Below are 23,889 nucleotides of genomic sequence, written 5' to 3' on the forward strand. Positions count from 1 at the left end.
CAAATAGGCACTATCTACGAAACCTTCTTGGGTTGCAAAGCATTGTAGCATATTAGGTGTCATGCTGAGTTAGTGTAAATTTTGAGGGGGAGTTTTATTCCCACTGGTTTTTCCCTCTTTCCTCTTTTCTTTCATTAGGTTTTTTTCTCCTTAGTTAGACTTAAGGGGGGGTGTTAGCGCATGCAACACAGTCAGCTCCATGATCTACGGATTGCATGCTTGCATGTAAGCTAACTAAAGAGAACTAGCAATTTTGGTTTTTTCGCCTCTTTCCTCGCCAACAATTGTTATACCTTTGTTTCACTGTAAATTATTTGATCATGCGGTGGTTCTTTTTGTATTTAAATCATGAAATCATTATAATTTTAATGCAATATTTTCAAAGTATCTCAGAGGTACTCATACAGTGGTTTCTACGACTTTGATACAATCTTGTTGTAAGGTGGGTTCATTTGTAGTTCGCAGTTTTCTTCTTTAGTTTGAATAATAGTTGGGAGTTTTTCTCAATTGGGTTTTCTCCTTTCTTCTTTGTAATTGGGTTCTTGATCAGGCTTTGTTTCTAGGATCCATATCTCTCCTTAGTTAGACTTAAGGGAGGGTATTAGCACATTTAACGTTTAGTCTTGCACCATAATTTACGAACAAGAGACGGTGCATATGTGTTGTGCATGTAAAGCTAACTAAGCAGTTCATTCTTGTTTCTAAATCCTTTCTATCAGATCTGTTTTGATGGTTCATGCAAATAGTTGTTGATCTGCAGAAATTTCATGCATCTTATGCATAATTTTTGCTTCTATGATCTATAAATCATTTGTAATTCATACAGATTTTGTAATGTAAATGATTTAATTGCATTCATTATGTTCTTCAAATTTCAATATGCAATTTTTTCTTTTATTTTCCAGCTAGAGATCCAAACTCTATTTTGTAGGATTAGCTACAAAATTTTACAGTAGGGACTACCGTTGTTGCTTTTGCCACAACCAAACTTCCTCCAGAAGGAACTATCGATGTTGGCACTGTCGTTGATGTTCCAATGACACTAATTTATTTGAATAGGGATACAAAATTCTCTACAAGCCTACCTTTCTCTACGACAGCTCCTCACATGCCTTCCCTTCCACCTTCGGATTATGGTGGTCTAGGCAGAGCTTCTATGGGTTTTGGGATCCCTCCTCCTAGGCCTTTCTATACTGTTGGTCGGCAAATCTTTTCTAGTGTGGTCAGATGCCCATTCTTTCAAGGATAAATCTCATCTTCTTAAGGAGAAGTTAGAGATACCACTTATGTTAAAGGCTTGTTCGACTTGAGCTTTTTTAGGCCCAATACGCTTGTTTTGATGTCTTTCTTTTATGCCACTTACAGGCAATTTGTATATAAGACCAACACCCTTGTTTTGCTAGATTTCTTTTATCCCACCTACAATTTATTTGTATATAGGGCCAACACCCTTGATTTGTTGCTTATTTTAATAAAAAACATAGCAACCAGCATTACTGCATGTTCAAATATCTAATCAATTTTCATATAGAAAATTGTTTTCTCCTTTGCAATTTTTAGCTTATAAACTTAAAGAAAATAACAAACCCAACACAAGTCATTTGAACTAATGCAAAGATGTCTAGGTTGCACTATGCAGATTCAATGTTATTAGGCCCCAATATGACCCAAAAGCTAGGTAATGGGTGCTTATGAAGAGATGTGATCCCCTCCACATAAAGACACAAATAGGAAGACAATTCATTTGATGAAGGTATCCATGAAAGTGGAAAAGGGAGAGATAAAATAGAAAATAGAAAATGAATTAAGGATTCATAACCGAATTAAGAGCATAAATAATTATCTATAGTAGCAGCAACTAGATTAAAAGATGAGTGTGCAAATAAAGTAAATTATAGGTATATATATATAGGTGTTCGTGCCAATATGATACTTGCATAAATGATTAATCTTTTTGAGTAATCTACATGCTTCTCTTTGTTATAAAAATGTAATAGTATATTCGTATAATAATTCATTTTGGATTTAGAGAAATGGACTGCAATTAAAAAGGTCAGCCTACCTTCCAAGTTCACGAGAGTTGAAGGAAGATCAACCTTTATGCTCTTATCAAGTACACACCTCGAGTTGGAATCGACAGCCAACCTTCCAGCCTTTTATGCTTTTGGGATTCAAGGTGTGATTGGTTGAGCATATAGATGAGTCAAAAGGTGAAACCTTAAAGAAGTGGATATTTTTATGAGATATTTATGATGCTAGAGCTGATTATCAAATTTGGTGCTTCCTAGTATAGGTTTTGCAGGTGTTTTTCGAAGTTGGACTTTGATGGTGATAGGTGCATGGGTTTGTCTTCAATTCAAGGACATGATTGGACATGGTTTGAGACTTGGAGTCTTGTGTGTGTGATAGTTGAGTGTATGTTCAAATTTGGTGATGGTATGGTGTCATAGGTATGCAGATTAACTTTTTTGCATTGACACAATGTGATCGTGATTGTGTTGTTTTGGTGGTGATTTGGTTTGATGTGAGGAGATTCTTTATTATCTCTTTGATTCTAATTTGGTTCCTTGGCTATGGTACTTGGTTGTGGACATGTTTGAAAAATCAGATTGGATGTTGATTTGGTATTTGAGTCATTTGTTCTACAAGATTATTCTCTTTGATATCTTAGTTTGCAGTTTACTAATGTGATGATGATTTTGCATGTTCAATGTTTGGATCCACGAGTTATTTGTTGGTAGGTTCTAAAGCCTATTTGATTGTAGTGGGATGACTTGGACTTGGATTATCTATATCCACTAGGTTCAATTAGTGTTTATGCAAACTTTGTTAGTTGCCATGTTTATGGTTATTAGTGCATTAGTATGTTTTCGTTCGGATGAGAGGATGGATGATGTTTTAGTACTTGAATATTTGGTGTTGGGACTTGTAGCATGTGGTTTATCATGATGTCATGATAGCTTGGTTATTCATTGGTTACACTTTTTAGTAGGAGCTTTTGACAGTGGTGTTTGGTAGTGTAGGATTGATTCTAGATTGGTGGTTTGTTGGCGATTGTATGTATCTTCTTGGATTATAGATCTTGATTTCACTTGATGATTGCTGAATTTTTAGTTGTATTTGTGTAGACTTAGATTATCTTTATTTAGGAGATAGTTGTCACAATGCCATGTGTGACTCAATATCATAGTTTAGTGGGAGTTGTTGGCACTGATGTGGATTCACCATTTAATGGTGGATGATCTCGTTTAATGTTTCGTATATGCTTGGAGGAGTTATTGATCATGTTGGTGCAAACGAGTTTTTCATAGGTGCACGTTGGCTGGTATGTGTTGGTTATTTTCATGATGATTGCATATGGTTGACATATTGGAGCCATGGAAGACTCATGAAATCTTTGGTTGAGGTGTGGTTTATGCTTTCTTTGACATATTGATCATGGTTTAGAATACGGTTGTTATTATGTCATGGTTTACTCTTGATTATTGATTTAGAGTTTTGACATGATACATTGTTGTTAATGAAATAATTTTATGTTCACTTGGAGCATGTGATCTTCGAAGAGGAGATGGTTAGATCATGTTGTCATGTTTATGGTCTCGATTCTACGGTTGGAGATTTGACTTTGATCTTGGTGGTTCTCCTTGTATTGAGTATAATCATTTTCTTGATTACTTCATGATGGTGCTATGTTGCATTAAAAGTTTGGCATGAATTGATTGGTTACAAGTGCTCATTGATACATGGAGGCTTAGGTGATATTGGTATTATTTTGTGATTAGAGACATGTATTGAGATGGTTGATGGTTTTAGTAGGAAGACCGAGGAGCTTTCACCTAATATGGACTTGAGAGGAGATTTTTCTTAAAATGAGTCATAATGACTTGGATATCTTGATGAGCATTCCCATTCCCCACTCTTGGTCTAGTTAGCGGTTTACTACTTGAGAGGTATTGCCCAATGTTCCTTTTAGGTGCATTATGATTATGCTTATCTTTAGTAGATATGGATCTCAAGCGATCTATAGAGATTGTTAGTTCTAGAGGATTTATTTGAAAGATGCTTGGCATTGGTTATCTCCTTAAGCATATGGTGTTATTATGATATCATTATGAGGATATTAGTAGATAGTTTAATGTGTTGATTTCTTTCATTGGCAATGGTTACTTTGAGTTTGGTAGTCTTCGTTATGTGAGGCTTACATCCATGTTGATATTACTTGATATGTATGAATGTTAGATCTAAGCAATTGAAAGGGGTTTTGGGTCATTTCGGGTGTTTTGAGGAGATGATACTTGACATAGTGTTTCTTCTTTGAGGTGTTGATAGAAGGACATGTTATGGTTTACATGTTGTCTCTCTTTATTCTATGTTTTCTCTCATGTTTTAGGAAGATGGTGACATATTGTGGGAGAGTATGCAGCATTTGAGTTATATGTATGGATTATTGGGATTGTTCTTCATATTTCATGTTTTCATTCACTTATCACACCTTGAATGAGCATTGATTGGTTGACGGGTTGGAATCATATTGTCAGTATGAGTTTAATGATGTTCATTATACCTAGGAGGTATAGATAGTTGGATGTCTTGGCATGTGTTGTGCATGTCATTTCTAATCATTTGGTTTTTTTCTTTATGATAGCAGCTTGGAGCATTTATTATCACATTGGTTTTGATGCTAGTGTTCTTAGATTAGTGCATCTTCACCTTGGCTTGTTCATTTTCTTTCATAAGTGGAATTTTGGAGGATGAGAGGATTTCTTGCTTGAGAAAGTGGTTAATTTGGTTTTATTGTAGCTTTCTTGATGGAGCACGAGAGCATGTTGGAGATTCATGTAGTTTCATATATGGCTATGATGATGTATTGATTGATTGTTGCAATGTATATAGCGAGTGGGATAATGTTTGGACAAGGTGTCGTACACCTTGCATATTATTTGTAATGTTTTATTATTTTATTATGTGTTTGTTGCACCTAGTAGAACCTAGATGGATGTACATCATGTTGAGATTCCATTTAGAATATTTTTGGGGCCACTTGATAGGTTGTATTGTAACATTGTAATATTATATTGTAATTATTTAATATTAGGGAAAACGAATACTTAGTAAGCCTTGACGGGTAGCAGAGTTGGCTTGGACTGTGGATTGCTCCCCTTTGGTCTTGGTTTCGACTCTAAGGCTTGGAATCACCCAATGCACCTAGCTTATAGGCAACTCGATACATCCGTAGAGATAAGTCTCACCTCAAGTTCGCCCCTTCTTGAACCCCAACTTGGCAGCAAGTAAGCCCAAGGTAAGGCAGGTTGGGTGTTGGGCTTGGGTCGCGAAGATACCCTAAGTTACCCAAAAAAATAAGTGAATACTTAGTACCCAATATTAAATGAGGGGTCAATGGTTTTGTCACACATGGTTTTACTTTACCACTTGGTTGTATTTTGTGAGTTTGAGTTTATAAAAGCAAGCACATTTTTAGTAGTTAAGGTTGGTAGGTGGTTTCGGTTGTCATTGTATTGAGTCCTTTGGAGGATTTCAATTGTGAAGCATGGCATAGGATGTGTTGATTCATGCTTGAACACATGGGAATGCATTGGAGGGATTTGATGTTCAAAATTACTCATTTTTACTTTGTAAGTGCTTTACATTGCTTTATGGTTGACTCATACAATGGGGTATGGATGCTTTTGGAGGTTGGATTTTTCCATCATGAGGGTTTACTAGGGCATATCTTGTGTTATCTTATGGCTTTCCTATTTCACCTTTGCATAATGGTGATTATGTAAGCTTGTATGCATGTTTCTCTCTCATGGATTATATAGCAAATGGATTAAATGCAACTAGGTATGCAACATTATTTCCCAATAGCACTAAATACTTTTTTCTCTTGGTTAGTTTCCTTAGAACAATTTTCAAGGTTTTGGAAACTTCACATATAAACATCAAATTGACTATTTCCTAATTTTCGTACCTTGACTTGATATTACCTATATTTTGTGAATCTTAAGGGTAAATTTTACAAAATGAATCTAGCCTATTAATGAAAAACTTTCATATTGCTTACATGAGCATTAAAACTAATAGCAAGAGTGAAACTTCTGATTAAAAGAGTTAAAGTGAGTTTTTGCTAGCTTTTCTCCCTTTGGCCACTAGTGGGCATTTTAAGACTACATATCCAAGTCAAGAAGATTAGGTTGAAACTTCTTTGAGGGAACTCAAACAACTCCCACTTTCTATTATTTTTGAAATAGAAGAGCACACCCAAATCCCACGAGTTCAACATTTAGTCATTTAATTAGCACAACTAGAATTCATATTTGAGGTAGAAGCTCTTACTCTCAATATCTTCCATTGAAAATTCTTACTAATACCTTAACAACTTATTGCAGAAAGATCAAAATTTATCATACAATTTCAAATTCCATAGCCACCACAATAATACCTTGAGCAAATATCACTAATTCATAAAATACATCTCCCACATAAAGAAGGTAGTATTCCTAACACTCCCTACTCTACCTACTTTTACCATGTGAAGTAGAATGATTTGTCTATTTTCAATCCTTGAATGTGCAACACATGTGCTTATCATGTTTGTCTTATGCATACTAGTGATGAGTCAAGTTTAAGAATAAAGGTACAAATAGAAAAAGTTGAATCTCTAGTCAATATTAGTTGATTCTCTAGTAGAGAGTATAAGTACTAAAAGGTTTCATTTACATTGGGATGCAATGGTTTCATCATTTCCTTGCAATTTTTCTACTAGTTTCTTGCGTAGCTCCCCTATAGTAAAGATCAAGTGGGAGAATGTTGGAACTTTAGTGTGCTTTCACTAGCGAAGAAATCCTAAGTAGGAAAATGTTGTTTCATAAATAAAGAGATTGAATGGAAACAACAAAATGGTGTAACGTGGATTTCTCTAATAAAATAGTTGAAGGTTTTGATATATTTTTTTGGTATAGTGTGAATTACATTTTGTAGTTTGGTCAAAAGTTATGTTGTACTCACATAAAGCCATGGTTCCAACCACAAGTAGTTTTAGCAACCAGAGACAAGTAGAGGATCTAGAAGGCTCTCTAGATCATTGAGGTTCTATCTTTATGATTGCAATCCATGAGAATGGTCTCATCAATATCACAATACTATTACACTGCTTCTTCATAATATTGCATTCAATGCGCCAACTACTATTGACTTGAGTAATTATGAGAGCTTTTAGATTGATGTCCTTTGTTGGTTGAGAATATTTTATGAGTTACACATGGAAGTCGTGTCATTATATGGTCCTTATTTAATTGTGTGAGGTTTGGTACTCCACAAGTGATTAGGATGTTGAGTCGAATGGTGTTACATAGAACAATAATGTCTATATCTAAGTTGTGACAAGGTGGATGCTATTGAATCTCAAACAAGCATGTGAAGAGATTGAACACTAGACGTGTATAAATTGACAATGGAGTTGTAAGAGATTGTTGTATTGTATTTAAAATTTGATTTTACATTTTAAAACAATTGTTGGTTATCATTTGGTGATGGTTGTTTTCCAAAAGGTTTATCATAGTTAAATAATTTTTTGTCGTGTTTTGTGAATTTGTGTATCTTTGTCTTTTATTATTAAAGTATTTGATATAACATATAAATCTCTAAATTTGATCATGTAATGTGAAGTTTTATTGCAATCATTAACTAGTTATTTATTTCAATCATCTCTAAAGCTTATTATTAGGGGATTCATCTTACCCAAAATTATGGACATTTGTTTCATGAAATGTAATACTAACAATGGTAGATATGTTGATTTTAAATGGAGAGAGGCATATTGCTCATATAACTAGATATTTAGAAGCTAATAAACTATCATAAAAATATTTTATAATATAAACTATTACCATTAAAGTTCTAAGTTTTATGCTTTTGATTTATATTCATTTGTTTTGTTCAATATAATTTTTTAATTAAATAAATTCATGAACTTTTATTCTTGAATAAAAATATGTTTTTTATTCATTATTATTTTGCATCATTATCCAATAAATTTTTAATTAAATTACAACATAACATCATTATGTACATTATATAATATTATTCTTATCATTGACTAAATTTTTTAATAAAACATATTTCTTTTGACAATTAAAATAATTGTTATTGTTAACTAATTATTTTATTATATATGTATAATCTTCTATTTACCTTCCTTTTTATGAAAACTATTACTTAGATGATTAAAGAAATGGCAAGTAACATTAATAATATATTTAAATTAATCATTGTTTAATTATTATATTCTTCAATTTAATTATCAAATTATTACTTTTTTTTCTTATTGTGTAAATTAATGAATTATTTTTTTACTTTTTTATATTTACATTTATCGGTTAGACTTTTTGCCTTGTATGATAACAAATAATACTAATAAATATATTAAAAATAAATCATTCTTTAAATATAGTATTCTTTAATAAAAATCTCTTATTTGCATATGAGATCACTATCTTAAAATTTATTTTCTTGTTATTGTATTGATTTTTGAATTCCACAAATGACAAATTATTAAATTATTTTTTGGTCGTTTTTCATCATAATAGTGATGGGATATTCATACAATATATGAAGACAATAAGCAAATTAATTCATCTAGTATATATTATTTTTTTATTTTAATCTTAAGAGATCAATATCAAATAATTAGCTTTTCAAATTTGCCCTCTTTAAAATTCAACTCTTAATTTCTCAACCTTATCATCTTTTGAATGAAAAACTTAAATCAACATAAGTTAATCTAAAATTCAACTCTAAATTTCTTGAACTTATCATTTGAGAAAGACTTAAATCAAAATAATTTAATCTAAAATTCAACTCTAAATTTCTCAAACTTACCACATTTTGAATAGATGGTGTATTGACATTATATGTTCATTATATTTTAACATATCACTTTCTCCCTTTTTTTTAACTAAGAGATCTACGAGAAAAGATTTTTTTATAGATTTCTTAGAATTATAGTCTTATACATTTTGAAAGTTCTTTACTACTATTGAAATTGTTTTATTCAAAAAAAATCAATAAAAAACCTTCTATTATCTAAAAACATCATCTCTTAAAATTATTATGGCCTTAGATAACATTATCAAGGCTATCTACCATTTCACATTAAGTGGTGATGAGAACTAGCTTGGACATCGTAACATCTAGAAAATTCAAGTTCAATTTGTATTCCAACCTTTGAATAAAAATATTTATAAGTAGACATATTGCTAAGATGGAATTAAAAAATTTAAGGTTCTCTCTTTTTAATTTTCAATTCACAATGATCTCATTTATATCTTTTTAACGTTTGAATTTCAAATAAAGTGTCTTATAAATATTTTCTTCAAACAGTTTATAATGTTATTACACTAATGAAAATATTCAATTCAAGAGCATACATTGAACTCTTCCATTTTACTAATTATATTTAAGGTCCTATAATGCATTTCATGGCTTGAGACAACAAAGTCTATAGAATTTAACAATTTAATTCATATGCCAAATAGAGAACAATGGTCACAATAATCTTGTTACTAATTATCACATTTCTACATGTGAAAAGATAAATATTGAACTAAAATCATGAAAAAATTAATGTCAATACCTTTTCTACTCGGCAAGGATGAAGTAGACATCAAGTAACCCAAGAGAAATAACAACACGCAATAAACCAAGACACTACACATCCTTACAAGGTCGACCAATTCAAAGTCAAGGTCATTTGAAGCCAGATTATTCCAACAATTTTTGCTTAACCCTAGTACAAGGATCCAATTACCTTAAACTTATTTTTTCGAACAAGAGAGATTCGTAAAATCACCAACATAAACTTTATCCAATCCTCGGATTGTTAAAGAAAAATCCATCACTAGCTAGAGCTTATGTTCCTCCCTATATTTCTCCCTATTTTCATTTGTCTACAAATCCTCAAAGGAAGTAGTACAGTCTTCAATAGTAGTAAGCTTATGTTACTCCTTCCTCCCAATGAGATGATCTATCTTTATGCTAGAGCAACTAGCAATGGCATGGCCCACTTTATGACAACACTGATAAATAATTGAAGAGTCCTCAAAATCAAGTTATTGTACCCAAACTCCAAATTTGGAAGGTAAAGTAATTTGAGTAAGGAGCACATTTTTTTTTCAAGCACATAAAATCTAGCAAACAACAAATGCTTCTTGAATCTTCATCAACAATAAACTTTTGCCCAAAAATATTGGCAATAATATGAAAAAATATTCATCCCAAAACTCCAAAGGCAGCCCAATAGTCTAACCCAAACAAGGGACTTGAAAGAGTCATCACTTGAATGGTTAAACCTCGAGGATCATTTTTTTAGACAAAGACCATTTATCCCCATAAACCAAGGAGCTTCTTGACGAAATCTAGAGCAATCTTCAAGAGGGGTAAAGAAAAATAAGAAAAAAAAATTGAGCATAATAACATCTACCTAACCTAATAGTTTCCAAATCTGAAACACCCGTCTTCTAATAGCATCAATGTTGGGATGATTTTCTGCAAAATCTCCCAATGAGTTTCAAAATCGACTTAATCATAAGAAAATCAAGGACAAAAAAGAATTTCCCCTCCACCATGGCTTGGGCAAGGAAAGCAACAACAAACTCATTCCCTAACACCTTCCTCAATTGTAGCCCTTGAGTACTCACCCATGCTATCACTTATAGCAATCATAAGCCCAACAACATCCTTCAAAATCCTTAAAGCTTGAATAAGAGAAGTAATAGGAAGCAAAGTCTCCACATCAAGCAGAATAGGAAATCTAGGGTTGGGAAGTGAAAACACATCAAACCATTCCCCCATAGTAGTAGCGCACTTAACAATAGTAACTCTTGAGCATTGGCCCACACTATTCACATCGACCACAACACTGGTGTAACCAATTTGCAAGCAAGGACCTACAACAATCTTTGAGTCAAAAACCTGTCTCACTAGGAACCTCCAAAACCCTTGGAGCACAAACAAGAGCGACAAGACAAGTTGAAGCTCACACCCAGCACAATAGGACAAGGGGAAGGAATTAAAAGACCTTCTTGAGGGCATGACTAAGGTCATTTGATCTTGAACTAGACACGAACAATAGAATAGAAAACATTCCTCTATGCCTCTCCAAAATCAAGGAGAAAAGCATCCTCCTTGTGAAAACCAAAACTATACTTACACGCCTCCAACCATGTTGACAAAAGAAATCCATGTCTTCGTCCACAAATGAGCAGCAATATACTCCAAGTGGCTAATAACTTGTTTCTAACAAGGAATCCTCAATTTTTAGGGATGTCAAGTTTTTATATAATATTCAATAAACATGCCTTATTTAATATCCTCCAAATGAATATATTCTTAACATACATTAAATCGTGTGGTGTTATATGAACTTTGGTTATCCAACTGAAATAATTTTTAGTCTAGTCTTTCCTTATTGTTGGTTTATGATAATCTTTTCAAGGGATATGTGAAAGATTATTTTGTGTTGTTTTTACTTATTTTGATGTACTAATAATTAAAACTACATTATAAGCCTCATCTTGAATGTAGAATAGTTAACACATTTGAAAGGAATTATAATTACACTTGCCCCATAAATTTTTCGATAAAAAACCTCTATTATTTTTTACTTTGACCATTTAGAATTCCATTTATTCAACTAGAATAGTATTTAAAACAAAATAACTCTCATTTTTTCAACACACATACTAGTTAGAGCTAAAATTGCTTAAAAACAAGTAAAAAAAATGGAAATGGAAATATCATAGTCTAGTTTTATTTTATTAACAAGTATCTCCTAAATTTTTTCCCAACACATCATATTCAACATTTTTTCTTCAGCTAACCTAGCAAAAACATTTATTTTGCCTTTCAAATGACTACACATTGTAAAATGGTTGTCAAAAAATTCCATACCATTTTGATGCCTATTCGATCTGTGCATTCTGTTTATGCTCATCATCTTGTATCTTAGCAGTTTTCTATTGGAATTGCTTTCTAGTTATTATATAAGTTCGGCAATTGCAACTTTAGGAGTGGGCTGGTAATCGAGCAAGCATTCTCGTACCCCAGGGAAACTCACTAATTCTAAACATTGAAATTGGTCTGCCACTCCACCCAGGCCCAACAAACCTATGTTTCCTAAATGTCTTTATAATAAAATTTTGTGTTTACTTTTCTTCATTGAAACGCTTCTTAGCATTTATTCACCTCCCATTTTGTATTTCAAGTTTGAAGTAACAGAGAACAGCTATGATAAGTAAAGCAAAGGCACAAACAGTTTAGAATATAGATTCTAATGTGTAATCAAAGGAGAAAGGAAGAAAATGCAGTTGACGAGGATCGTATATTATAGCAAAAATTTCTCGTATAGATTAGTGAAATAATTAAATGTGTTGATAGACATCATCTACGACATGGTGCCAATATTCTGCAATAATGTGAATATCCCAGAGAAATAAAAATGTTGTCATTATGTATCGTGGTGGATGCGACTTGAAGATACTAATTCAAATCTACGATTATGGTGCTTCAAATAATGAGCTGAAAATGCAAGATCAATACAGGAACACATGGCTCGGGTTTCAAAAATGTAAATGGTCGACATTCAGTTCACTTACCAAATGTGAGAGCCACAATTACACTGTTAAATGCAACATGCCATAACTCTTGCATACAAGGACTTATCCACTAGATGCCCTAACAAAGAATCTCAATACTATGTTTTCAAAAGTTCTCTACAAACATAAAGCTATTATGAATTATTTGTTACATTTTAAGAAAAACAATAGTGAAAAACTCATGGGTAAAACATAACCGGCATTACGGCATGTTCAAATGCCTAATCAGTTTCCATATACAACATTATTTTCTCCTTTGTAATGTTTGGCTTATAAACCCAGAACATACCAAATGCAGAGGTGCGTGGGTTGCAGTATACAGATTCAATGTTATGAGCACCCAATATGACCCAAAAGCTAGATATGCTTGTATACAACCAAAGTGCATATTCCCTTTCGTTAGGTCACACAAATATTTTACATACGAGTCAACTCACAGTTCTTAACTTCTTGTAAGTGTAAATCCCGGAGAACTATATGTGCTGAAATATAGTTAACAAAAAAGTTCATACCTTTAACATGAGAAAACATTCATAATCTTATTTTTTGACAGTATTTAAAGAATCTTGGACATAGAGAAGGAAGCTTCTAAGAGAACAGATGCCCATAGAGATGAACAAGAAAATATAATAAGTTCATGTGACTATAAAACATGTAGTAAAGCACACTAGCCCATGTAACTATATTTTGTTTGACACACTTAGCAAACTCATCATTCAATTACTTAAAGCTTCCATTAAACATCTGACCATGTTAATACATTGCTGAAATACACTTATAAAACTTATTCTTTTTTACTGAAGAGATTTGCCAAAGTTATTGTATGTTCAAATGATAAGCTACCAGTACCAACATATATTTTGAGTACTAATCATCTCGATGCTTTTCTAGCAAGATGTGTGAAGGTCATAAGAAGTTTTATTATTGAGGCTAAACCTCACATTCACCCTTGAATGAAATTATAGATTTGCGGAAACAATATCAAAAACACAGTATAGGACTTTGTGAACAGCTCAAGTGATACTAGTTAAATTATGTTCATAGTACATACAGTATGTGTCAAGATTATTTATCTCATGCTCTGTACCATAGCAGCCAATTTGATTCTTGGGAACAAATCAGCAAACCAAAGTAATATTTTTTAAAAAAAATCAATTAAATTGGGGAAAAATTAGATTAATGTTAGGGTTTCGAAAAATGAAAAAAAGGGATGGTGTTTTTTTAAAAGAAAATGAAAATCTCTATGAGGTCAAAAAAATAGCAATTTTATGCAAAAAAACCAGTATTTTTGAAAATTGAAATGGGATAAATCATGAAGAGCCCATGATAGAAAAAAAAAATTGACCCATTTAATCGGATGACCTGTGAGCTTTCAAGGTAACCAGCATGGGGGCTGCATCCTGAGTCCTGATCTCTCGCAATTTCTGTAACTGAACTCTACACTATTGAGAAGCAGAAAGGTAGGTTACAATTGGAACTTTGAGAACTGTTACACATCAAATAATGAAAGATAATCTACACAATTCCCCAGGTATGGGGTTTCTATCAACTAATTCTGAACCACAATGACAAGAAGGAAAACCAGCAGTCCTAAAGAGATCAGTTGTCTTTCATGTAAAACCTTGTGAGAACAATACAAATGGACTTACTACGTAAGACAAAAATTCAAACTTCTGACAAGAATGTGGCTATATTTTATTTTTCATTTTTCAGATCCTTGGGTCTTTTTTGAATGAAGTTGGCTAGGAAAAGTAGAATCAACTGCATGGAAAAAAAGTATTTATTTTATGCAGGTTGGCAATACAATACAAAACAATAAACACTAAAAATTGATGACATCTTATCAAGAACTATTGACCGGGCAATACAAGTAAATGGTAGATGTACTTACCTAAATTGTAGTATGCTAAATTTGTTAGCTCCAAAATTCATTATGTCCCCATTTTTTGGAATATTGTTCCGTGAGCTTGTGACAAGTTTCTTAGTATTCCCATAGGCTTCTAGAAGTGCTGGAGAAAATTCCATAATTCTTGGAGGAAGTAGGTGAAGTATTTCTTAGTCTCCAATGGTGACTTGGAGCTCAGATGGTATTCTGGATTGCAATGATGCTTTCAGAAACATTTTTTAGCTCCCAAGGTGCTCTCCAAACTTCTAGGAGAGCACACCTATTTTTAGTAAGTCTTCATTGGCACCAGTCTTCATCCATTTACCTCAGTTTCTCCCTAGCATGTCCAGATTTGGTTTTCGATGCCTCAGCAATGCTTTCTGCAACTAGGACAAGAGAGTTTCAAATATGCACTAAAGTTCTAATGTTAATGTTATATTATTTTACTTCTGTGTTATATTTTTATAAAAGCACATTATATCCCCCTAAAGTGTATACCTAGCGGAAGGGAACTAACACATGAGACACTTTCTTTGTGTGGGAAATGTATTATTAAATTTCAAATTGGATTATTTTCCTTCCAAAGCTATAGAAGGAGGTCTTGGCCTCTCATTTAGATAGGCTGAAGTTTACACACAACGAAATGCTACCAGATTGAACCTGCAAGTTCTTCCAAGAATCAATTGAGGACAAAATCCTTCTTTTGGTTGCTAATTTCCTATTTGAAAGATGACCCCTAACTGGTTTGAAGTGATTTTGCTCAAGAATCATAATCGAATTCAGTGTTTGTTGTTCCAAGATTTTGGAAATGAAGATTTTGCAGTTTTTTAAGTTGGTGTTTAAGTTTATTTGTATTTTCATTTTGCAAAGAATATTGAAGATTTCAAGGTGAATTGGGACTTCATTGACTACCCATACAATTGGGGGCAGTGGGGGGAGGGGGGGGCCTGTTGATGCCCCGGTTGACCGTACAAATCAAATATTGCATTGGGATTGGGTTGAAGGATTAGGAGCATCTGAAACTGTGTGCAAAGTGAACTCCATAGTGGGCGACTCCATTTAAGGGGTTCTAAGGCTGAATCGCCAGTTATTAGTTATTCCAAGACAACCATACCATTGCTCATCATTCCTGGACCATGGCATGAAGACTCCCCAGCCTACCTCTTGGAGGCTTCCTTTCATTCCTGGAGGCGCCTTGGCATTGGTTATTGATTTCAGACCTCTCTGTTGAATCAATGAAGTTTATGAGATGTATGACCGTTTATAACAAGCCGTCCCTGCTATTCCAGAGCTATACTCAGAGATACATGACTGAATATACATAAATTTATAACAGACTGTTGGGTTGTAAGTTTTCTGCTGTTTAGAGGTTGCTAGAAAAAGCTGGGTGTGAGAGGAGCAGGTTTACATGTCTAGAAGAGTTTTAAATTGGCTTTAGAAGTATTTCAATGAAGGGTTTCTATTGTTGTTACCTATTAACAGACTTGCAATATTAATTCTTAAGTGAATGATGCATTTGGAGTGTGTGTATGAGGTGTCTATAGTTGTGGATTCTGCCTACAATTATTTTGGAGGGGTTTAGGAGCAACCAAAGTCTGGTGTTCTTTCCAGCACTAAAAATAGCTACAGACCTGCAAAGAAACTGATATCAGCAAAATTCAGTCCCTTCCTGATTATTACCAGCACCTTTTCATCTCTTTATTCAAGGTATTTGCAGCATAATCAGTTTGATGATTATTTTCTGCTATTGGGAGACCTTTGACCTGCCAGATGCTCAGATTTATATAGCAGACCCGTTCACATTCACTCCAACCACTTTACAAGGTGCTGGAGGTGTTATTCAGAGGTGCAACTTCAGTTCAGACCATTGGTGAGTGCGGGTTGTGAGTAGGGAAGACTCGAAGAGTGCTCGGTGAAATATTCTTCTTCCACTGCCTGTAGCGGCAAATTTTGGTTCATCATCAGACCTGCAACGGTTAAACTCTCCCTGATTTAAGGTAATGCAAGTTGGGTTTCATATTTTTATGTATTCTATGTATTGAAGTATAAATTTTGAATGTTTATTCGAATTCCCCAAGGAAACTTGTAACAGAAGTGACTTGTACGTCGAAAATCGATATGAAAACTTTATGACAGCAAGTACCTTTATGTGCATGTTCATGTTTTGATTTCCATATTGTTAAAATAAAATAAACTAAAAATTCTAGGATGGTCACTACAAAATTACATTTCTTTTGTTATGAATGAAGAAAACAGGAATCTTTTTTCATGATTTGTAAACAAAGAAATTAAGATGTACTTCACTGGGTTGCGTGAGTTTATGTTCCATATATTCATGAGTAAAATGAAAGACTGGAGGCACATATTAAGCCCACCTAAAAATCATCCAATGCAAGAAAGAGTTTTCATTCTCATCTCTCCATCCCAAAATATCCATATTTCACAATAGTAAATACTAAAGCGAAAGAAAATTGCATGTAAACAACGACCATGCCTTTTAGCAGTCTTGCAGTAACAAAAAATCTAAGCCCAGGAGACTGCCACAACATTAGTAAACAAATAAGAAATTGCACTGAATGATACCAACATTAGTAAATTATAACAGTGAAAGCTAATGATCTGCTACCATGTAACCTAAAAAGATATGTTTTACTCAAAGACTTCTGAAAGTTATTTCATCTCCAAAAACAATTCAAGCAATAGGCCGCCTATACAACTTTAGATGCTCAAATCCAAATTGTACTCAATAAATTATTAGTAACTGCAAAAATTCGTATATTTTACTACAAACAATTTCAAAACATCAGCCGAAGACAAAGTATGATCACTAAAATTACTTGTAAATTACACCTTCACCTTCTACAACCTGACCAATCATATAAGCTTTTGTATCTCTCTCTGAAAGAATAGTCCTTGCTGCTTCCTGGCTGACCACAAGGACCATGCCAATACCCATATTGAAAGTTCGCCGCATCTCAGAGTCCTCAATACCTCCACTCTGCAGAATTTCCATGATCCCATAATGTGCTAATTAGCATCAATTTGTCAAGAACCCTTATAATCAGCTCTCAATTCAGCCTAAGATTATCAGCACCATCTAAATACCTTTTGTATCCATTTAAAAATTTTAGGCACTTCCCACGTGTTTGTTGTCACAACGGCTCCAAGTCCTTTTGGAAATATGCGAGGAATGTTGTCAGTGAATCCCCCTCCAGTAATATGAGCAATCCCTTTCACTCCTCCTCTAGCCACCACATCCAGAACCTACAAGGGATCTGAGCATTTAGAAAATACTTATGTATCACATGAAGCAAAGATAATCAATTATCAGCAAATAATAAACTCAAGATTCTTACAGTACCTCCTTGACGTATATAACAGTTGGAGCCATCAATGCTTCTCCCAATGAAACTTGTTCATTTTCACTTCCAGGAAGTGGATCATTCAGAGACAGACCACTTTGTGCTAAAACCCTGAACTTAATAAAATTAAAAGAGCATTTCACAAAACATAAGGCACAAAAGTGTTCAATGAAAATCATTGTCCTACTAACATAACTTTACCAAAGAGAAAAGAACAGAAATTAATTTTATGAATATAGAATTGCAAATTTAACATTTTAGAAAATATTCGATATGCTAAGGATATAACTTGTGACTTCTACTATGTCCAAATTGTTTTATTTATTTAAAAGCATATACATGTACTTGTTAAAAGCAACAACTTCTCAAATACAATGATGTCGTAAGAGTTGGACTTGTACACACTTCTCAAATACCAAATATATGGAACAAATGATAATACCACTGAAGATATAACCATGCCCTTGGCTTTTCTAACAAATGATAGCCAAGTTGAATACACACATCTATATGTTTATCAGACATCTGCCCTCAAAATATTACCAGCTTCAATCGATTTGCTCATTTACAATATCTGCATTACAAGTCCTCTAAATCATATTATTGTCTACTTGGTACACATTCTATACAATGCAATGTAAAATCTCCTATCCATCAGAATAGGAGATGTACTAATGAGACTATCTGCAATAAAATCCATTAGAACCACATTGGGTCACACGGACTGCTCATGCTAGGCCTTTCAATCAAATAATAATACATTATCCTAAATTCCTAATAATAGTTCAAGACATCCTCCGCATACTAGAAGAAATCCTTGTCCATCCAAGCTAACTTCAACAAAATCATCTTGGCTGTTGTTTTCAAAAAAAGTCAGCTAACCCCAAGAAATATCAATTAATCAGCAACTACCAATTACTTGGCAATTTTGGTAACACTCACCAAAATAAATATTAGATGTTGGCACTGTTGCCCTATTATCCCATCTAATGCATGTTTTTTTTGTCGATTCCCCTTTACAGAATTAAAGACATGGAGAAGACCTCTAGCCTATCCTCATTTCCCATATGCTAAAGGATAAAGCAAGGGAAATGATTAATGATATTATTTTAAGTTTTGCCCAGTGATTTTAATTTTAAGAGGCAACTTAATAATATTATTATAATTAACTAATAAGTGCTTTTCGAAAACTTAACATTAAAAAGTATTTTTTTTAACTTTTAGAGGGAAATTTAAACCATGGGCCCAAATTGGAGAGATTTAAAAAGGGGCACTTTACAACCAAGGATGAAAACCAAATTCTGTTCAGTGGTCTTGGAGGATGAAAACCATCTTGGACTTCATTTTTGAGATTGGGGGCAAAAATCTTAATTTCCATCTAGGGTATCTCCATACAGGGATTCCATTATAGTTGAACAATGTGATTTCAATCAGGTTTCAGATCTGCTAATTTTCTTGGAGTTCCCAAAACCACAATTTGATTTGAAAGCAAATATCAGGAGGCACCACTACTGATTTCGAAGTTGCATTATCATATCTTTTGCTGCTGTTGATGCCGATGCATATCTAGTTGCTAAATTTCTCCTTATTTGTGGAGCATTTGCATTGGAGGATAGTCCATACCACCTAAGAGGATTTGTGGACTGGTTGCGCTTTTGGGAGGAGAGACCAGCATTTTCCAAGTTTATATTTTGGCACCAGCATAAGGAGGGTTTAATATATTGCGATCTGCTGTTTTGGAACTGTTTTCCAGCCAGATGTTTGCTGTCCCAGCAGCCTCCATCTACCAGTCTTCATCACAGGCCAACACCATGCAGTTTGGTGTTTTGTTGCACTTCCAGATCTGATCAGAGTTTATGCACTTCAGAAATTCTGTGGACCTTAGATGCTGATCACAGATCTGTTATTTGCTGGCCATTGTCACAGCGCTGGTGAAGGCTGCCATAGCAGCAATCAGCTTTGCCTTGGGACTGTCATATTTGTTGTTTCACTGTAAGTGCACAATTACATACATCTGTTTCAATATCTAAGGTTTCTAAATCAATTGTTGTTTTGATATAATGGAAGTAAAAGTTGATTGAGAAGTTGATGAGGGTTTTGAATTATTTGTTCCTATTTTTCAAAACTGTTCTATTATTTTGTTATCAGATAGATACAAAAAAATCATATATTTCCAAAAATTCTAGATCCAGTGTCATGCCTTTGATCTGACAGCAGAACCATGATATGAAATTGTCTTATGAATGTAAGACTTCACAATTTCAGTAATCATGCATCTTGCCCCAATCGTTTCATACAGCAGATCGTATTACACATTATTAGATCATTACCAAATCGGTTGGCAAAAAGAAAATAACTCGTTAAGGGAGTAATCAAATTAATCCATGTTAGGGGAAGGTGCAGTTATGAAGAAGCATCGCCAAACAAACAGAGAGGCACCTCAACATCCAGCGGCTGTGTCCTCAAGAAGCAATCATAATCCTCTGCCACCCAAAGGAGAGATATAAAGGATGAAACCCAGCAGTCCAAAGGGCATCAAAGAAAAAGGAAGATCGATCAGTCCTTCAATGCAATATGCAAACTCAATATATCAGTGATCAGCAATGTATATATATATATATATATATATATATTAGTCTGATATTTTGGTGCAAAGAATAGTGCATTACATGATAGATGGGTTAATTTGTTAAATGTCTTCATTTGATAAATACAGATATTCCAATTGCCTTTAATATATGCATAATTAGTATTATAGTAGGCATGTGTAATGACGATAAGATTCATTTTAAGACCTACCACCATTAAAACATCTCATCATTAAGGGGGGATAGGGTACATACAAGAAAGGCAAGTAGCATAAGGTCCATCTGAGTAGTGGTGACCTGAGAGGGACAGAGAGGCTGAGTGACAAGTGCCATTCCATGCTCCTGGGCTTGATGGACAGGCTCAAGGTGCCTTGTATGATCCCCCAGAGTACTTCATGATGGAGGTAGGTTATTGGGGCAGATCTTACAAGAATCCTAATCGTATATTATATTAAGTATAGTGATGTTTAGGATTCTTTCAATGACATTATGGAATTACATATATTTGCTCATCTATTATGATAATGATTAAAATTCTCTTTGAAACGATAAAATATATGTTTATCTATCTATTGAAAACTAACCTGGTTGCAAGCTCTAAATCAAGGCATTAATCCAAGCCACAATTGAAGAATTCAAGGGCAAATTAAGTAAAATGGTATCAGAGCTTTGATCCTGCCATCCTGCAGGGTAAAGATAAATCAATGAACCATTCTAGTAATCAGAAGGAATCTAACAATATGTGTATGCTCTGTGTTTGCATATATCCATGTGAATGCTTCGTGTTTTTATGTGTATGCTCCATGTTTGCTTCATACCTGATGTGTTTGTCTACTCCATGAGTGTTTATGACTACTATAAACATATTCCTATCATCATAAGATTTCTATTTTTGGCTGATCTAGAAAATAAAAATAACGAGAATGAACCAAAAGAGAGATGAATTTATTTAGAAAAGAACATTGCATTTAAGGTCACAAATGTGTGTCATGCTTCTAATTCTCATCTTAATACATAGATTGTTGTCTTAAAGTTATCTATGTCATTATCTAAGGATTACAAATCTCCAACGGTTAGCATAGGGACCATCTCATTGCGAAGATTTGGCTAACAAGATTTAAGTCATCATTGCTTGAGGACAGGCAATCTCAAGAAGGGCAGACTGTCATGCCCCTGCTCTGATGTCTCCTCAAATCTGACTAATTAGAAAATTGTCTTATTTATAAGACATAACAATTTTCTAAAAACCTAGCCAACTCCCTTTCCTATATGCAAATTAGCATTAACTTAACATCTGTCTTTGGGCCGAAACCACTTTGGCATATAAGTAAAATTACTATATCCCATGCTAGCCAATCACACCTTACAATTGTTTGACAAAGCACATTACAACAATTGCTATAATTACACAAAGCACACTACAACAATTGTTTGACAAAATATATGTCTTCAAGCATCAGTTTACCAGGTAGAAGAATATACAGCATCCAGATTGTTAATTTGTTTGGCTTTGACTATCATGTGAATTTTGAATTCAACACGCATGTTATGTATAAGGTTCTATAATTTATATATGATTGCTTTATCAACATTATCAAATGAATATTTAAAATTTCCCTATATTTTATATAGTCATCCACTACCATCCCATCTCATCCCAAAAAATCGACGACCCCAGAACACATCCCCTGTCCCCTACTTCCTCCATCAAAAAAACTTGGGGTAACATAGGATAAAATGTTATGATCAGGGTTTAATTTGCAGTACTTTCCCAATTTTATCCTATGCAATAGAATTCTATTTACACTCAATTTGTTGAGTAAGTGTAATGCTACTATGACCTACACATATTTTGAGGCTTCATCAAGTCAATAGATTATAAGGTTGTCAATAGTGAATTGTACATGCTGGATGACTCGCCCATAATCATCCTTCAAAAACATTGGCCCTTTAGGCCCACATATAGAGTGATATTAAAAGTGGTATCACCACTAATAGAGTGATAGTTAAAAGTGGTATACCTGATGATTTATGGGGTGAGGGCCCCATTACCAACCCTTGCTAAATAATCTTACAAAAAAGCTCGCACTATCACCACCCACAACTAGGTGTGTGAGTTTGATTTGTAAACAATCATCAAATTTAAGGTAGGGGGTTTTTGTTATCCACTCACTCCATTACAAGCCTCTTGTTGTCATTGTAGTTACGCCTCTTAGCATAATTATATGCAAGTATGCAAACACAATTATGCAAAAACACAACATGCTACACAAGAGAAATGACAAACCTTCGGACAAGAGAAAATCCATTTGAGTGTACTCCACTTGATGGAAGCCCAATTAGAACATCACCAACTGTAATTTTATTGCCATCTATAACAGCATCCTTCTTAACAGCACCAACAGCAAAACCACTAAGATCATATTCACCTTCAGCATAAAATCCTGGCATCTCTGCTGTCTGTTACAAAAACAAATATTGCAATACCATTTTATGGGCAAGTTGCAAGCTACAGAAGATTAACACTAGAATTACTGCATTTATTCAAATAGTAATATAAATATATCCAAATTGAGTTTGATTGACTAGATTATAGATATTTATAGCACCACATACATTTTATCATAACTTAATATAATCACAAATCCTCAGAAAGGCAAATGTGTACCTCACCACCTAAAAGAACACAATCCGATTGCTGACAGCCATCCACAATCCCTTTTATAACCTTTAAAACAGAGGCAATACGTTACTTCTGAAAGATCACATAAGATAGAGAAAGAATCATATTGCCACAGAGAAGAACATTGAAAATTAATAATTGTAATCGAATTTTCCCACAAACTGTGACATACGATGTCCATATTGCTTATTAAGATTATAATATAATAAATATAATTCAAAAGCACAAATAAAAACCTGTTAAAATTTAGTTTATTTTCCATTAAGTGTATTACCTTTTCAGCCAGGTCAACATCAAGATGACTGGTTGCAAAATAATCTAGGAAAAATAATGGCTTTGCTCCAGATGTTACAATATCATTTACACTCATAGCTACCTGGGAATATACATGAGTAAACCCACTAAATCAAGAAATCAATATTTTGTTTAAATTAAAATTACACCAGCAAGCCTATAAAAAGCAACGAAGAAATATCGAACCAGATCAACCCCAATTGTATCGTGTATGCCAGTTTCAAATGCAAGCTTCAACTTAGTCCCAACTCCGTCTGTGCCAGCTACAAGATATGAATCTCCTGTTTCAGCCAGGAGGTCAAAGTTAACCCATACAAATTCACTGATTAAGACATTGCAGTCTGTAATTTAACAACATAAGCATTTTAAAAAAATGTATCAACAAATAAAATATTATTTTGTCACAAAGCCCTTCGTAGAATAA

At 33.7% G+C, this 23,889-nt stretch overlaps 1 protein-coding gene across 1 annotated transcript in view; it reads right to left on the reverse strand.

Moving 5' to 3' along the window:
* Positions 1-17,168: 17,168 nt before the first annotated feature.
* LOC131079326 (phosphoribosylformylglycinamidine cyclo-ligase, chloroplastic/mitochondrial) overlaps positions 17,169-23,889 on the reverse strand; it is a 74,786-nt gene continuing 68,065 nt past the window's right edge. The window contains exons 2-8 of the mRNA XM_058017232.2: positions 23,652-23,746; positions 23,446-23,547; positions 23,157-23,216; positions 22,776-22,948; positions 17,900-18,011; positions 17,644-17,802; positions 17,169-17,536 (exon numbers count right to left, since the gene is read on the reverse strand). Coding sequence (XP_057873215.2) covers positions 17,372-17,536; positions 17,644-17,802; positions 17,900-18,011; positions 22,776-22,948; positions 23,157-23,216; positions 23,446-23,547; positions 23,652-23,746 — 866 coding nt within the window. The 3' untranslated portion in view covers positions 17,169-17,371. The remainder of the gene's footprint in view (positions 17,537-17,643; positions 17,803-17,899; positions 18,012-22,775; positions 22,949-23,156; positions 23,217-23,445; positions 23,548-23,651; positions 23,747-23,889) is intronic.

This window comes from Cryptomeria japonica, chromosome 11 (genome assembly GCF_030272615.1).
Source record: "Cryptomeria japonica chromosome 11, Sugi_1.0, whole genome shotgun sequence".
Lineage (NCBI taxonomy): Eukaryota > Viridiplantae > Streptophyta > Pinopsida > Cupressales > Cupressaceae > Cryptomeria > Cryptomeria japonica.